The sequence below is a fragment of the Benincasa hispida genome, chromosome 9 (assembly GCF_027475165.1).
Source record: "Benincasa hispida cultivar pf3 chromosome 9, pf3_genome.v1.1, whole genome shotgun sequence".
Lineage (NCBI taxonomy): Eukaryota > Viridiplantae > Streptophyta > Magnoliopsida > Cucurbitales > Cucurbitaceae > Benincasa > Benincasa hispida.
This window is the reverse complement of record NC_143486.1, coordinates 23,826,585-23,845,150: the sequence shown is the minus strand read 5'-3', so window position 1 is coordinate 23,845,150 and position 18,566 is coordinate 23,826,585. Positions and strand designations below refer to the sequence as shown.

The 18,566-nt window shown below is 33.4% G+C and overlaps 1 protein-coding gene and 1 pseudogene across 4 annotated transcripts; both read left to right on the top strand.

Moving 5' to 3' along the window:
- Positions 1-1,369: 1,369 nt before the first annotated feature.
- SWA1 (transducin family protein / WD-40 repeat family protein) lies at positions 1,370-3,873 on the top strand. 3 transcript variants are annotated; one of them, XM_039040185.2, is made up of 3 exons: positions 1,376-1,521; positions 1,687-1,764; positions 1,976-3,873. In XM_039040185.2, exon 3 carries the CDS (start codon positions 2,024-2,026, stop codon positions 3,605-3,607), a length of 1,584 nt encoding a protein of 527 aa, XP_038896113.2. In that variant the 5' UTR covers positions 1,376-1,521; positions 1,687-1,764; positions 1,976-2,023; the 3' UTR covers positions 3,608-3,873. The 3 variants fall into 3 exon arrangements, with proteins under 3 accessions (XP_038896112.2, XP_038896113.2, XP_038896114.2); XM_039040184.2 differs by lacking the exon at positions 1,687-1,764 and having other exon boundaries at positions 1,370-1,521; XM_039040186.2 differs by lacking the exon at positions 1,687-1,764 and having other exon boundaries at positions 1,953-3,873.
- Positions 3,874-5,829: 1,956 nt separating this feature from the next.
- LOC120086409 (pentatricopeptide repeat-containing protein At2g22410, mitochondrial pseudogene) lies at positions 5,830-8,555 on the top strand (annotated as a pseudogene). Its single transcript, XR_016532420.1, has one exon. The product of XR_016532420.1 is annotated as a pentatricopeptide repeat-containing protein At2g22410, mitochondrial pseudogene (transcript).
- The last annotated feature ends 10,011 nt before the right edge of the window (positions 8,556-18,566 follow it).

Sequence of the window (18,566 nt, the reverse complement as noted above, 5' to 3'; positions counted from 1 at the left end):
TCTCAGGTATCTACAAAACCTTAATCCAAACGACTCTTAAAAGGAAAAAATACTATTTTTTTTTCTTCTAAGAAAACATATTGTTGATTAGGGGAGTTTTCATTTCATTTTTTCATTTTTTCATTTTTTTATTTTTCCATTTTATCTCCTTAATTTTACTAGCGTAGATTTATATTTATATGTTTTTATACATTTGTTCCATTCTCCATAAACTTGGGGCACATTTAATAATATAAGATATATATTATTACATAAATATATGATATGTTTTATAAAATGAGGTATATATTTTTGTTTTATTATATATTTATATTTCATAAATGCATAAATTTACTTAATAATATTTGGTATATAATTTAAATGGAGAAAAAACTTATATATGTGAGTTAATATACATAAATTTAATACTTGGATTAAAAATATCTACAAACAGAGTATATATAATGGATTACTATATATATATATATATATATATATATAGTATGAAAAAAAATTCAAAATAAAATTTTGATTTGATCATGGCATGGATAAGCACTCTGACATAATTTCAAATCTTTTAAAAATCAACTGAAATTATTCGGAATGAACTGACGGACAATATAAACCATCAATTACCATTAGCATTTAATCATTAATTTTGTAATATCATTAAACTATTTTAAAAAAAATTGTCGAAAACCCAAAATAAAAGACAAAACTTGTCATTTAATAGAAGGAAGAATATGTATTTAATAATAAATTCTATGGCAAATATCAATTTAAATCTTTCATTATTATTATTATTTTTTTAAAAAAACTCTCCATTTTTTTTTAATCGAAACAAATTAAATATCTTATATGATATTTTCAAACTAAAATTGCAATAAGATGTAAATTGATACATTTATAAAAATTTAGACTTAATAACGATACAACCTCTAAAGTTTATGGTTTAAATTAATACAATATTAGTTCAGGGTTAACCTTTGATATTGTTGTTTTTTTTTGGACAATAACTTAACATTTGTATGGTATGAAATTGTCATAATACTAAGAAATCAAACAAAAATTTGGACCAAATTAAAAAATTAGAAAAAAGATTAAATATTAAAAATGTGCATAGCGTAATTAATATAATTTTTGTATTATTAGAAGTCAAGAACCACTAAATAGAAAATGCTAAAAAACATTAAAATGTAAAAGGCTAAAAATAAGGGAGCTTCAAAGCCAAATCTAGATAAAATGAGTGGAATGTGATAGTTTGCATTTAATAAAATTTTTATTAACAAAATTGAAATAAAGAAACCATACCAAGCAAAAGCCCATTAAGCCCATTTTCTATCAGCCCATTATTATTTTTTAATAATAAACAAATCACTAAACCCTAAACCCATTCTCCACTTTCTTCAATCCTCACGCAGCCAAGCCGTTTCCCCACCCTCCGCAGTCTTCCCGGCGACGGCACGGCAGTCCTCAAGTTTACGACCAGCAGCACCACCACGCACGGCGGCAACGCCAGCGGCAACTTCACCGTAGCAATAGGTAAAGATCTTTCCACTTATTTTTCTTTCCAAACCTTCATAGTCGCAGTTCCGCAAACGGCATTGTCGATCACAACCCTGCAAAGGGTCAATTTGCGTCAACTTTAATTACATAATAATTCGTAGTTTTGAAATTTCAAAATGAATCAATAAACACTTGATGCAGACCGGTGCTATGTCTAAACAGAGGGACCTTCAAAATATTCTGGAAAATTAGAAAAGTACAAAGAGGAAGAAATTTCCGGTCGGTAGTTTCAAATCTATTCTCAGTTGAAATGTTTTGTATCGTTAGTCTGTAACTTATTTTTTAGTGGCAGATTGCGCAAGTCCTAAATTATTGCAAAATGGATGTGATTGTGCCTGGATTCTGTCTTGTTTGTGCATCAAGAGCCTTCTATTCTTTCTTCAATTGTATATTTTTCTCATCTTTAGGTTTGCTTACTCAACATTTTCAGGCTGTGCTGTAGATTAAGTGAGAAGGGTCTTCTTTTTTCAGTCTAAGCATGGCAGAACCTAATTCTTCTAGTTTAACAAGGGCCTTCCCGGTCAAACCAAAGCTTAAATCTAAGCCTAGGACACCCAAACAAACTCCAGAATCAAAATATTGGTCCTCCTTCAAACGCCATGAGATTCCAAACCTTGTTTCATCTGTATCCTCCATTGCCTTCTCTCCGACGAATCCTTCGATTTTCTGTGCTACACACTCAGCCTCTCTAACTCTCTTTAGCACGCAAACCATGGCTGCTACCTCGACCATCTCATCTTTTCGTGATGTTGTAACTTGTGCTTCGTTTCGTTGCGATGGCCTCCTCATTGCTGCCTCAGACCTTTCAGGGCTTGTCCAAGTCTTTGATGTTAAAACTCGAACCCCACTTCGAAAGCTTCGTTCCCACTCGCGCCCAGTTCAATTTGTCCAGTACCCTGTTCTTGATAAGCTCCACTTGGTATCTGGTGGGGATGATGCAGTCGTTAAGTATTGGGATGTGGCGAGTCAAACTCCAATTTCAGATTTTTTGGGCCATAAGGACTATGTGAGATGTGGAGCTTGCTCTCCCGCTAGCATGGACATGTTTATCACTGGGTCATATGATCACACCGTGAAGCTTTGGGATGCCAGAACGAATTCAAAATCGGTTTTGGAAGTGAATCACGGAAAACCGGTGGAGGATGTGATCTTCTTACCATCAGGTGGACTAGTTGCAACTGCTGGGGGTAATTCTGTGAAAATTTGGGATGTGATTGGAGGTGGGAAGATTGTTTGCTCTATGGAGAGTCATAATAAGACTGTTACGTCACTATGTGTTGGGAAAAAACTGGGCCAGGATAGTGGAGAAGAGTCAGATCAATTTAGAATCTTGAGTGTGGCACTGGATGGGTATATGAAGGTGTTTGATTATTCAAATATGAAAGTTACTCATTCGATGAGATTCCCGACACCTCTTATGTCAGTTGGGTTTTCTCCTGATTGTAGTACTAGAGTTATAGGGACTTCAAATGGGATCTTGTATGCTGGCAAGAGGAAGACTAAGGAAGCTACGCTGAGTAATTTATCAAACCCTTGGAGCCTCGGAACTGGCGAACCTCAAAGGCGAGTTTTGAGGCCTTCTCACTTTCGATACTTCCATCGAGGTCAAGGGGAGAAGCCAACTGAAGGAGATTATCTAGTTATGAAACCCAAGAAGGTAAAGTTGACCGAGCACGATAAACTCTTGAAAAAGTTCAGGCACAAGGATGCTCTAGTGTCAGTGTTAGCGAGTAGGAACCCTGAGAATGTGGTGGCTGTAATGGAGGAATTGGTTGCAAGAAAGAAGCTGTTGAAATGCATTTCGAATTTGGATCGGGATGAGCTTGGTTTGCTGTTAGTTTTCTTACAAAAACATTCTACATTGCCAAGATACTCAAGGTTGTTGATGGGATTGACAAGAAAGGTTCTCGAGCTACGGACTGAAGATGTTAGAGCCTCTGGTGCCTTGAAAGATCATGTTAGAAACTTAAAGCGATCTGTAGACGAAGAGATTCGGATACAACAGTCATTGCTGGAGATACAAGGTATTATTTCACCTTTACTAAGAATTGCTGGAAGATGATGAGAATCAGTTTTTCAATTAAATGTTTGTAAGGTACCCCTTTCAATGTTTTTTTTCTTTCTATAATTAAGATTAGAAGAGCGAGGCTCCAATTTTGTCTCTGTGATGTTTAAAATCTAGTTATAAGTAGATTGTGTATTATCTATTGTTTGAATTCATGACTTTTGTTTTTGGCACACAGAATATAGAAAGTTTTAGCTACCAAAAAACAATGCCTTTTTAGTTGATTAAAGAAATGGTCAAGGCTTCTTGTGAAACTTATTATATATGATATCCATGACATGAAATTCTGATACTATCTCAAATTATATGTGTCTGCTGATATTGATATTTTTCTTGAAAAAAATAAGACCAGACAGTTAATTTGAACTTGAAATGAAGGGTGAAAAAATCCCTTGAAGCCTTTTTGCCTACAAATTAGGGACATAGGGTAAAAATACTTTTACCTTTGAACTTTGGATAGCTATTTTCATTTTGTCTAGCCTCTAAGGTATTGATGGATAAGGATTTTGGTTTACTTTTTTTGGTTTTTGAAAATTATGGCTGTTATCTCATTTTATTAAAAACATATTTATTTATTTTGTAATGTTTTCAATAAGTTTTGATTTTATACATTATAAACATTTTTTAAAACGTAGACAACCTATTAGCAAGTTTAAAGAACAGAAAATTAAAAATAAAATAATTATCAAAGGAGTATTTCGTATTTAAACTTTTATCATTATAGTTCTCGTTTCTCGAATGTTTAGAATGGTTGTCAAAGCTATATTTTAGCTCTAGAATTATTAAAAAAATTAATCATTTTGGGTTAGAAAGTTTAAAAAATTGTTGCTTTAAATATGTATACAAAACATATTGTTTCGCAAAGGACAACAAAGCATTAAAATGTTTTTTTTAACGTACAAATATAAAAATAAATTTTAATTAAAATAAATTTGGAAAATGAAGTATAAAGAAGAGATTTAGACAAAACAGTTGTTAATATTCAAAGGTTAAATAAATTTTACATGAGCATAGTTTAACAATTAAGACAATTTATTCTCTTTACTCTTATGTTTTAACACGTGGTTGCTTAACTTTGATTTGTAATAATTTAGTCCACATCTTTAAATTTTGTAACAATTTAGTCTCTGAATTTTACTAGTAATTATTTAATTCCCGTACTTTTAAATTTGTAACAATTTAGTGATAACATTTATTGAGATTTTATGCATAAATAAACCGTTAAACTAATTAGAGACTCGATATTTTTTGCAAAATATAAATGTTTACATCATAAAATATTAAAATTTGACATCTAATTTTGATGAAAATTTTTACATGAGGGACTAAATTGTTTACAACTTTGAAAGTACAAATACTAAATTGTTACATACTAAAATTGAGGGACTAAATCGTTACAAACTAAAGTTCAGTGATTAAATTGTTACTTTGAAGAAAGTTTAAGGACCAAAGGTGATTTTTAATTTAAATATTAAAATTAAGTTAAATTATTAACCGATTTTACTAAAATTATATATATATATATATATCTACCTACCGCATTACAGTCACGGTTGAATTTACTAAGTTTGAACATCAGTATCCTTTGAAGTTTGATTGAGAAAACGATATTTTTTACAATTATGTTTTCAACTCAATGAAAATGTTTTATGCGTATTATTTTTTTAGTAAAGTTTTATGTTTATCTAATATGGGTTTTTATGTTGATCAAATATCAAAATAAAAAGTTTAATAATACGTTGGACATAAGATCCAATTTTATGTAAAATAAATTCATTATTTTTTTAATATATCGAACATCTATTAGACACAAAATTGAAAATTCATTAAAAATTCAAATACTCATTTTCCCCGTTCTCCCTTTCCATCCACCAAATCGAAGAGGCCAAATGCGAAAGCAAAAGAACTTGTTGAAATCGAACTGGGAGAACCTCACTTGAAAGGGAGGCTTTCGAATTACACAAATCAACACAATTGGAGATAATTGTCCAAAAGACCCATTTCAAAGATCCAAAATGCCAAATGATTCAAATTTTGAAAAAAATGTCAAATGACCCTTTAACGATGTCATGATCACGTGAAATTACAATATTGCTTTTGCTTTCTTGTTTTCTTCTCCATGTTTTTTTTTTCTTTTTCCTCTTTCTTTCTCCCGACTTCTTCTCTGACTTCTTTCTTTGCATCCTCTTCTTCTCTATTGCGTTTTCTTCTTCTCTGCTGCGTTTTCTTCTTCTCCAACATGGTGAGTTCACACAAGTAGTTTCAAGGAGAGTGATTGTTGATGTCCGACGCCTGGCAAGACTGTGTGAGGAAAAGAAGAGTGAAACCAGTGAAGAAAGGAAGAGCGAGACCGGCGAGAAAGGAAAGAAAATGGGTCATTTTCGTACGCGAGAGCGAGACAAGCGAAAGCGAGATTGTTTTTCCGCATGCGTGCGAGTATATTTTAGTAATTTCACCATAATTTAACGTCAACAAAGGGCTATTCAACATTTTTTTTTTCCAAAAACGGGGCATTTCACATTTTTCACCTAATTTTTGGGTCATCCATATGTCGGACCCAACCTCCTCCTCCAAGACAAGAGAGATGAATTTGTCATTTACCACTTTAAGCTAATTTAATATTTTTTTTCAACAATATGTTTAAAGTCTATAAACTTATTAGATCTTGGAGAACCAAACTTGTTATTTAAGCTAAATTAAAAAAAGAAAAAAAGAAAAAGAAAAAGGCTACTATTGAGTAATGAGATACGAATCCAAGATTGTGGGATCATAAAATCTCATTCTCTGATGAAAAGCAGGAATCTCTTCTATGAATGAAACCATTCTTCTGTTCCATTCAAAACCCATCTCATTTGTCAATCTTCCCGCTCAATCTCGCCTTCAAAATCCTCCATTCTTTCCGACAACTTTCATCATCAACCTCCGCCGGAAAACCCAAATGGAATTCACTTTCCAACGTCTTCATTTCCAACCCAACTCTTCTAATCCTTCAGTCATGCTCTTCCATGCTCCAGTTAAAGCAAATTCAAGCCCACATGACTCGTACTGGCCTCATGAACCAAATCTTCCCTGCCAGCCGCCTCCTAGCCTTCTGTGCGCTCTCTGACTCCGGCGACATTCACTATGCACATCTCCTTTTCGCTCAAATTGAACACCCCAATTGCTTTTTCTGGAACACGATGATCAAGGGTTATTGCAGAGCCAATCACCCTTCAATGGGCTTCTCATTTTTCCGGCAAATGATTCGGAATCGTGTTCAATTGGATTGTGGGAGCTTTGTTTTCGCTCTCAAGGCATGCGCCCAATTCGCAGGGAAAATAGTGGGAACGGCGGTGCATTCCGTGATTTGGAAACTGGGGTTTGATTCTGAATTGTTAGTCCAAAATGGATTGATTCAAAACTATGTTGAAATTGGGTGTCTTGGTTTTGCTCGCCAAGTGTTTGATGAAAGCTCTGTGAAGGATGTTGTTACTTGGACGACAATGATCAATGGGTACACGAGGAACAATTGGTTGGATGAGGCTATTACCTTATTCAATTCGATGTTGTCGAGTGATGTCGAGCCGAATGAGGTTACTATGATTGCTTTACTTTCTGCTTGCTCACAGAAGGGAGATTCTGTAATGGGGAGGGTTCTCCATGAACATATACGAAGGAAGGGCATAACCTGTAGTGTTAATTTGCTCAATACCATGTTGGATATGTATGTGAAATGTGGTTGTTTAGCTACTGCAAGAGAGATTTTTAACAATATGGAAAGAAGGGATGTTTTTACTTGGACTAGCTTGCTTAATGGATATGCAAAAAGTGGTGACTTGGAATCTGCAAGGAAGCTGTTTGATGAAATGCCTGAGAGAAATATCGTCTCTTGGAATGCAATGATAGCTGGTTATTCTCAAAACAGTCAGCCAATTGAAGCTTTGGAGCTATTTCACAACATGGTGGATATTGTTGGGTTGGTTCCAACAGAGGACAGTTTGGTCTGTGTGCTTTCTGCTTGTGGCCAATTAGGATGCTTGGAAATGGGCAAAGGGATTCACAAAAACCATGTCAATAAATTGGGAATTCAAGTTAGTTTGATTCTGAAAAATGCAGTTATGGACATGTATGCCAAATGTGGAAGCATTGATGCAGCTGCAAAGATCTTCCACTCCATGCCTGAGAAAAATCTGGTGTCTTGGAACTCCATGATTTCTGGATATGCATCTCATGGTCATGCCAAAAAAGCTCTCACTCTTTTCGACCAAATGAAACGCTCGGGACCAAAACCAGATCACATCACCTTCGTTGGTGTCCTATCGGCTTGCAGTTATGGCGGTTTTGTTTCCGAAGGTCAGGCGCATTTCGAAAGCATGGAGAGGTGCTTTGGAGTAGAGCCAAAGAGGGAACACTACGCATGTATGGTGGATTTGCTTAGTCGAGTCGGGCTGTTGAAGGAAGCTTACGAGCTAATATCAAAGATGCCGATGGAAGCAAGTGAAGGGGCTTGGGGGGCTTTGCTCGATGCTTGTAGGAAGTATGGGAATGTGGAAATGGCAAAGTTAGCAGCTGAGAAACTACTGGAATTGGATCCAGAAGACAGTGGGATTTATAGTCTTTTGGCAAATGTTTGTGCTGATGGAAAGAAATGGAAAGATGTGAGAATGGTGAGAAGGATGATGAGAGAGAGAGGGGTGAAAAAGGTTCCTGGGCATAGCTTAATAGAGATTGGAGGTGAGTTTCATGAGTTCTTAGTTGCTGATACTTCTCACCCTCATTCTTCACAAGTTTATAGAGTGGTAAATGAATTGCTTTTGTTATCTAGTTTCATAGATTTTGAACCTCAAGAAAATGGTTAGTTCTGTAGTAATTACTAGCCATTCTTACATTTGCAAATGTGATGCTATTTGTTTGATAGATAAATGATTCATGGGATATATATGGTAATGTTTTTAGGTTTTTCGGCGATGGTTGTGCCTTCCTACTCATTTGGCTAGTATCGCAACATTGCCTTGTGTGCTCGATTTCCCTAACCATACTGTTTATTTTCATTTAAATTGGTACACAATAAATTTAGGCGAGTGCATAATTAGTTATGTACGATTTCTACATTTTGACTTTGCTTAAGGTTAACCTTTGAGCGATGGACACTTCATGACCAAGTGATAGTAATAAATTTTAAAAACATAATGTGACTCATTCATTTCTTTCAAGACTATAACCTCCATGGTAGGAACCTAAACAAGAATTTTCAAGAAAGTTTGAGGGTTGAAATTGAGCAAATAAAAATTATTGTGTAAAGAAAATAGTAAAACTTGATAGCCCAAAACTATGTCTAAACTACATATATATTGACATTAGATGCTTTCCAATTATTCCTCAAGTAGACTAAATTTTGGTAAGCTCATTGTTTCTTACTTGAACTCTTTTTGGATAGGCCAAACCTAATATATATAGGTGTTTATGTATTTTTTGGAAGCATCTAACATAGGTGTGTTGTTCCTAATAAGGTTAGGAGAATCTTAAAGAATTGACCTTTCTTGAAGCAAAAAGCCTATATGCCTTCTAAAATGTGGAACCTATATTTTACTCTATTCAATTGATATTTTGGTACTATCTTATGGACATAGACATTTAAAATTGACTTCTCTCTCATAAATTTCAAAATGTTATATCTTTTACTTTTGAATTAAAAAAAAAAAAAAATAAAGTTAAATAAAAACTAAATTCAACATTCAAAGATAAAAATGTCATAATTTAAAATCTAAAAACTAAATAGAAACTAAACTCAAAATATAAGGAATAAAAATATGACATTTTGAAACAACCAAATGAACACTGCACTCAAAATTTAGGGACTAAAGTGTATCGTTTTCAACTATTTTTATATTTGTTTACCATAAACAGAGAGCTTAAGATTTGCTTGAGCAATCTTTAATAACATGTTAAATGCTCATGATTGCATTTTTCATTGTTTATATATACACACACACATATAATTAGTACAGGTTAAAAAGCATGATTTTTTTGACCTTTCACGTATGTGAAATTACTTTTTGACCCTCAAATTAAGGAAATATGTCTTTCACTAAATAATTTCACATTATCAATTGTCTTCCTTTCTTTTTTCTTCCTCGTTCATCACTCTGGAAAGAATCTAAAATTTTTCGATTTCCATTACTTATGAAAGTAGAAAACAATACTAACTATTCTAAAAGGTTCTTGAAGTATCTAGCATATGACATAAATATATAAATTATATTTCTCTATGTAAATAAATATCTCAAAGAAAAGTCTAGAAATATCCTAGGCTTTTTTTAGGTTAAGAAATTTCAGAGAATTCTTCTAGATAAGAATAAATCAAGAAATATGTAGATATTTAGAATTCAAGAATAATCTAGAGGCTTCACGGATCTCATGCCTATAAATAGGAGTTGTTTCTCATTTGTAAAGCAAGCAAAAAGAGGAAGAAAGAAAAACAAAGTTAAGAGAGTTAGCAATGAAAAATGAGTGAGCGTTAAGGAGTAAAAGAGTATTCTCTTAAAAGTGTCCATCTTTGTTATTTCTTAAATAAAAGTTTCTTCCTTCCAAGATTGCCTATCTTCCTTTTTGTGCCAATTTCTTCAACATTGCCTTCCAAGAAATATTTTATAGGTTTCATTGATTTCGTCATGTTCCAAATTTATCGTGATGACATTTTAAATCACACGATAACGGATCATGATTAGGAACTGCGACCATGGTATGTGTATGATGATGATCCCACTACATAATCATACAGTATATTATAGTGATGATACACCATATTTAGACTTTGTTCGATGCTACTGTAAAGAATAAGGAAAAATACATTTTTGGTCTTTAAGTTTTGGATCTAGTTTTTATTTAGTCCATAAGTTTCAAAATATTATACATTTAGTCATTAAATTTTGAGTTTGATTTCAATGTAGTCCGGTAGTCTCTAGATTTCAAAATACTACAATTTTACTTTTGACATTTGAGTTTTGCTCCAATTTGGTCCCTATATTTCAACATTTACAATTTTAACCTCATTTTTTTCACTATATACTCACTTTCTTTTTTAAAGTTAATTTATTAACATAGATTAAAAATCGTTAAAAAAAATTATAATGAATTAAATTTCACTATTTTTTTTATCGCTTTTAAAATTAAATTTAAAATTTTACTTCATAATTATTTTTAATTAATTAATAGAAACCGACGTTAATGAATGAAAGTGAGTATTTAATGAAAAATTAAGGTTAAAAATATAAAACCTTGAAATCTGGGATCAAATTGAAATAAAATTCAAATCTCAAATGGAAAATTGTAACATTTTGAAACTTAGAGACTAAATTGAAAGAATACTCAAAATTTAAGGATTAAATGAGTAACATTTTAAAATCTAAGGACAAAATAGAATCTAGGTTCAAAACCTAGGGACCAAAAATGTATTATTCTCTAAAGAATATCACTAAGGTTTTTTTGAAGTTGTAAAAAATAAGACAGGCCAAAATGAACATAATTTAATTGACATGATGTTTATGCTATCAATTTCGTTGTCAGATATTTGATTCTCCTATCCCATCGCACGTATTTAATCTAATATATATATTTTTTTAAAAGGACAAGGTAGTGAAAATGTGAGAAGTTTCAATGAAGAATAATTAGAAAGATCATTGATTGTTGGTAAAATTTAGTGGAAATTACCTTTAATAATTTTCGGGGAGACGTTGGTAAAATGACGTAAGAAAAGTGTTGAAAGGATTTTTTTTTTTTGTAGAAGTTTATGTCAGATGGGTTTTTAGAAATTATCTAATAAATCGCTTTTTATCCCCAAATCATGATTTGTCAGACTGACTTGAAGCGTATTGGTACATCAATACCCTTCCCTATAAAATACCCATTCATAATTTTCAAAATAATTTAAAGATACAAATGCCAATTTCTTAAAAAACTTTATTTTTTTTTTTGTTTTTTTTTGGTTGTTGTTGTAAAGTGCAAAAGATAGAATAGTAATAATATATATTATTTAAGTAATAATGCTATTTGTTTTTGGCAAGCTAATATATTGCTAAAGAGAGTGATTTGAATTCTCAGCGAAAAGTGCCAAACATGGTAAATAACAACATACTAAGCCATGCATATGATTTGAATTCTCGGCGAAAGCGAGTAATTGTCTTGTGTTAGTGATTTCATTTTAGAAAGAACTCAAAACTAGAGAAGTTTTACAGAATAGGAAAAAGATTAAAATACGTATAAGCATACTTCAGTAGATTTATACAGAGAGGAAGGGAAGAATAAATAACTTACCTTCGACAAATTTACTTCTTCATGTTTTTCCTCTCCAATGTAATGAGCACTGCCTTCACCAAAATACAACAAGAAAAAATCTGGAAACCGCTATGAAGCTCTTCCTTGCTATTCCCAAGGTAAGAATTAGAAGGGAGTTGTGAGCTCTTCTGTTTTTGTGTGGGAATGAGAGTTTCTTGAGAGAGATCTTGAGTGAGGAAAAATTGCAGAGAAGCACAATTCTCTTATGTGAATTTCACGTCTCTGTCTTAAAAAAACCTCCGTGCCTTCTTTTGTTATGTGTAAGAGAGAAGAGGAGAGTTATTCAAAATAACTCCCGAATATCACGTTGGGAGTTATTCCTCATTTAATTATATTAAATTTAATTTAATGTAATAAAATCAAAACTTTATATCAAATCATATTCAATATAAATATCACATATTTGAATCATATTTAAATAATAACATAACCTATAGTTTTCATATGAATCATACTCATATCAATTTTAACTTATAGTTTTATATGAATCTCATTCATATAATTAGTATTTGAATCCTATTCAAATATTTATCTCTCTCATTAAACTTTATATCATAATGTATCCATATATAGTATATTAATTGCATCTCATATAATTAATTCTCTCAATTAATTTAAACATTTCAAATTAGTCCAAAAATTAATTGATTCTTATTTAACCTTTAATAAGCTAGCAAGGGACCTTATGAACCTACAAATTAGAAGCTCCAATGATATGAAATCAATTAATTAAACTCTTTAATTAAATTAATCAACATTCATTAATTGTCGGTCACTTCACTAAGGACGAACAACTGCACTCTTTGCACTGCAGATATATTTCTGAATCTATAGATATAACTAATCAACAGTAAGTTGACCCTTCACAAATTGCTCGTAACTACAGCTGAATTAAATTACCATTTTACCCATGTAGTTACATCTAATTCTTTAAGTACCACTGGTCCTTCTAATGAACAATTAGTTATAGTCTAACTATGTAACAACCCGACCCTTTGAGTACTTTGACATGAGTCATTACTCTTAAACACACATTTTCATTCAACACATTGACCATTATATCATAAATTCAGTGAGACAAGAATGACTATTCAAACCAAAAATATTGTTTTAACAAGCAAATCAAACAATAAAAAAACATTCAGTCGAGATAAAAAAAGCATTTATAGGAAAATAATGATCAAAACAAACAAAATTATAAACTATTCCATTTGACGACAAACTCAAATCTCAAAACATTTAAGTAACAAAAAAAAAAAAAAAGAAAAAAAAAGAAAAGCGCGGAAGCGTTTTCTAGTGTCCCCGTATGGGTCTATCATGAATCCTCTGTCCCTTGTCGGTCCATTCTTGTCATTGCCTGAAAAACACAAAAGAAGAAAGAATGAGTATAACAATACCCAGTAAGTGACCCGCTACTGGTCCTCTAGGTAATCTGTTAACTAGTCTATCTAGTCATCGGTGTACACCCAGATCATATCAGTCGTAGTGATCCCGAAAGGTCACATATCAGTCATAAACATGGTCCCAAAAGAACACGCATCAGTCATAGTGTGTATCCCGAATGTACACAAATCAATCGTAAATGTGATCCCAAAGGAACACATATTAGTCATAGTGTGTATCTCGAAAGTATACAAATCAGTCATAGATGTGTCCTAGGAAGCACACGTCAGTCATAGGTGTGTATCCCGAAGGTACACGATCAGCCATAAATGAGCATATATACAGTCATGGTGTGGTCCTGGAGAAGCACACAATCAGTCGTAAGTGTACACTTGCCCAGATAAGGAAAGGTAACAAGAACCATTTAAACTTAGCATGCATTAGTTCACATATAACTCCTATGTTATAAGCACAGTCGTTCATCTTAGGGGAAAAAGTAATTCAAGTACGCTCTCAGTCAATCTTACATAATATCACAGTCAAAACAATCTAATTAGTCCATATTATAAAATTAACAATCCAGCCAATCTAAAATAAACAGTCTAATCAGTAAAAAATAAACAGTCCAATCAATCCAAAATAAACAGTCCAATTAGTACAAAATAAACAGTCCAATTAGTACAAAATAAACAGTCCAATTAGTACAAAATAAACAGTCCAATCAGTCTAAAGTAGACAGTCTAATTAGTCTAAAATAATAGTCCAACCATAATCATGCAGAGGGGAACGACTAGTTCGAAGATGAACCAATAAAAAGACACTTACCTCAAGATTAGGTCCAGATAATCAGCAGTCCAAACTTTACTTTATCATGAATAAAATCTTTTAATCAATCCTTAAACGTTAACCAATTTTGATTTCAACATTAGGGGCCTAATTTAAAACCAACCCAAATATTGCCAAAACAATTTCAACCAATCCAAATAATCTTACTCGAAAGTGTGGTTAAAGTCGAAACCATTGCAACTTTCTAACACGAACCTAAATCACAAACCCAAGTTAGCGATTAGGACCAAAATCTGAGTTCAATCAACGCAAGTATTCATGTTGAATCAAATAGGTGAAGGAACTCTAAATGTAGAGAACCAATAAGCGAAAGCAGATCGTTCCAAATCCCATTGTGAAAGAACATGAACATTTACAATCAAACAGAATAGTTATACATCAAAGGTAAGTTACAACATGCCTCTAAGTTAAAAACAAAGGATTGAGTAAACATACCTTTGAAGAACCCTTTCTTCTAGTATTTCCTTGATCAAACTCGAATGCGTTGATCAACACGAACACAACGAGCAAAGTCGACAAACAGCACAGGCTGGCAAATCCTCGATCACAATCGAGTAAATCTCAATCCTCGATCCTCAAACAAAACTCGACACCACCACGAGGCTATTGGGGATGATGTCCTAAAGTCTTGTGTCCTGTAGTTTGTAAATAGTTTGTATGAACGCTTGTGATGTATAATATATGATATTTACTTCACTTCTCGACTTCGCACATTTAGATGTTTTATTTGCTTTATCACAAACCAATAAACTAAAATCCCTGGTTATCATTATGTAACTTAAACATGTGTATGGTGACATATAAGTGGATCATGTCTTAAGTGATAACCAAAATGGTTTGTAGTATATGGATATAGGAGGAAAACCTTATCCTGGTAACGCTATGGATCCGACCCGTTTTGTGGAATAGTTACAAGTTTTGTGACTTGTCATAGATGATTTGATCCTGATCATTTGTGTAAGGGACATGCGAGCGGGGCCGTCCTATACAAAGAGTTTGTATAAGATCTGACCACGAAATGTTTACATCTCGTTATATAACGCCATTCATGACAGAGACTTTACTTCACTAGGATGACCATAGGTAACATGACCTTAGTCCTGAGTGAGTTGGAAACTTTTGCCATAGAGGGTGACCCTTTGATTTGCATGGGTACGAGTGGCCAGGTTGCTGACTCAAACCTACCACTTTGGGGATCCGTCTGATTTGGGAGCTGGGAACTCAGTTACACAAAATGGAATTCACTTCTTCCCTGAAGCAGAGGTAAGTAGATAGATAACTCTCTTAAGGGCTGATCCCAAGGCTTGAACGATGTGGCGCCACACACCTTCTCTTGGCCCGAGAGTTGTTCACACATAGTAGGACTATGTTGTATTGTTCATTAGAGCGATTAGTGGTACTTAAGGAGTGAGATGTAACTACAGGAGCAAAACGGTAAATTGGCCCAACTGTACTTACGAGCATCTGTGAAGGGTTATCGTACTCATAATTGGTTATATCCGATGGACACAAAAATATATCTGTGGCAAGAAGAGTTTAGCTGTCGGTCTTTAGTGGAATGCCTGGCAGTTAACAGATGATGGATCTCGTAACTAAAGAGTTTAGTTAGCTATTCACGTACCGTTGGAGCTTCAAGCCATAGGTCCACAAGGTCCCCTTGGTAGCTTGGATACAAATTTATAACCAGTTTTTTGGTCAGTTTGAAATGTTCAAATTAATAATAGGGAGTTCGATTATATATGATATAATTGAACTGGTTAATTATATATGATATGATTGACTACATGTATGAGATACATTAATTTGGAGGAAATTGGATATAAATATAATTTATATCAAGTAGAGGAGAAAACACTATGGTTGATATATGATATCAAACTATAGGTTATGAATATAATATGATTATATTTATTATTTTATTAATTGGACAGTTATGAGATAATTGCCCGGCGTTTTCTCCGAAATCATGCGTTAGTGGGAAGTTCAATTCGGTTTTCGTAATTGATGAATAAAATGAAAATGGCTTTCATTTTGCATGACATACGCATCATTGCTCACGGTGTGATTGACATTCTATCGCTTAGTGATTTAGAGCATATACGATAAACTCACGTTTGCTAAACGACCGCACACCCGCGCCCGCGCTTTTATAAACAATCGCTTACGATTCTTTAAACGATCGCTTAGGGCCCGAGCCTTACTAAACGATCGTATAGATGATCGTCTAGTTTTTCCTACACGATCATATAACTCACCTAAACGATCAAGCACCCCAACTATATGATAGTCATTTTCTCCCATTTGCTTGATCATTGTACACGATAGCCTTTCCTTCTCATCTCTACCAAATCCGAACAAAGCCCACACTTTGGATTCTCACTCTGAGAATACTGAGGGCTCCGAGTGGTGGTGTCGTCCCTGTTTTTTGATGTTCGTACAAAGCCGTTCGTGGTAGATGATTGGAGACTTGCTGAACGATTGCTTGACATTCTAGCGAGAGTGCAAGGAGTCCGTTTGTGTGAGAGCGAGTTTTGTTCTGAAGAAAGTCTTCAACTGGTAAGTCCTTGTTCTCTTGTATTTTATCCTTTAAGCATGCCAATAATTTAGTGTTGTATAATGTATATCTGTATGTGTGAATGTATATGTGGAAATTCTGTCACAATGAATTGGAAAGATCCACTTCCGCTCATAGGTACTCTTGTATAAGAGTTCCTTTAGAGGCTACCTTGGTATTCTCAGTGTGAGAATCCAGGAGGTGTGGGCTCTGTATGGATTTGGGTAGAGGTATGAAGGAACTGGACGATCGAGTAAGTGGGAGAAGGAATAAGCTTATCATATAGACTTGTGTACTCGATCATTTTAGCAAGCGAGCACTATTGTATAGAATACTCGACACTCTTATCGTTCACTCTCTCAAATAGTAATCTGATTACTTGATCCTTTTTTATTTATTTTTTTGCATGGAATGATAAAATGGAAACTATTTTCACTTTATCCATCAATTGCATAAACTAACTAAAACCACACACTACGATGATTTTTGGAGAAAAAATCGAAATCAATTATCTTATAATTAATTTATTATAAATAAATATAATAACTAATTTATCATATTATATTTATAACCTATAGTTTTAATATCACATCATATGCAACATATAAACCATAGTTCTTTTTCTCCTTTATGACATTTAATATAAATCATATTTATATTAATTCTCCAATCAAATAATGTATAAAATATATCAAATCAATTATATCATATATAATTGAACTAATTTAATTATATCATATATAATCAAATTCTTTCTTGTTAATTTGAACATTTCAAACTAACCCAAAAACTGATTCTCAATATGAATCCATTGAGCTACCAAGGGGACCTTATGGACCTATAGCTTGAAGCTCCAACGGTACGTGAATAACTGACTAAACTCTTTAATCACGATATCCACTATCAGTTAACTCCGGGCACTCCACTAAAGACTGACAGCTGCACTTTTCGCACTACAGATATATTTCTGTGTCCATCGGATATAACCAATCAACAGTACGATGACCCTTCACAAATCGTTCGTAAGTACAACTAGGCCAATTTACATTTTGTCCCTGTAGTAACTTCAAGTACCATTGATTCCTCTAATGAAGAATCCTTCATAGTCCCACTATGACTAAACCCTTCTTGGGCCAAGAAAAGATGTGGCGCCACATTGTTCAAGCCCCGGAATCAACCTTGAATGGAGCAATTTATCTACTTACTTTTCCTTCGAGGAAGGAGTGAATTCCTTCTTGTGTAGCTGAGTTCCCAGCTCCCTAATTAGACGAATCTCCAAAGTGGTAGGTTTGAATCGGCGATCTAATCTCTCGTACCCATGCAAATCAAAGGACTGCCCTCATAGGCAGGAGTTCACAACTCACTCAAGATTAAGGTCATGTTATCTATGGTCATCCTAGTGAAATGAAAGTCTATGTCATGAATGATGTTATATAACAAGACTAAACATTTCGTGGTTCGATCTTATATAAACTTCTTTGTATAGAGCATCCCCACTCGCATGTCCAATACACAAATGATCAGGATCAAACCATTTGTAGAACATTACAATATTTGTAACACCTACAAAGTAGGCTACACTCGCAGTGTCACCAGGATAAGGTTTCCCTCCTTTATCCATATACTATAGACCATTTAGGTTATCACTTTTAAAGTACGATCCACTTGTATGTCTCCACATACATGCTCAAGTTATAATGATAACCAGGGATCTTAGTTTATTGATTTGTGGTTAATCAACTAAAATATCTCATATTTCATAGATTGAAGTGAATAAAATATCTCATATTATATATCACAAAATTGTTTGTTCATACAAATGTTTACAAACTACAGGATCCTACGAGATTTAGGGCATCA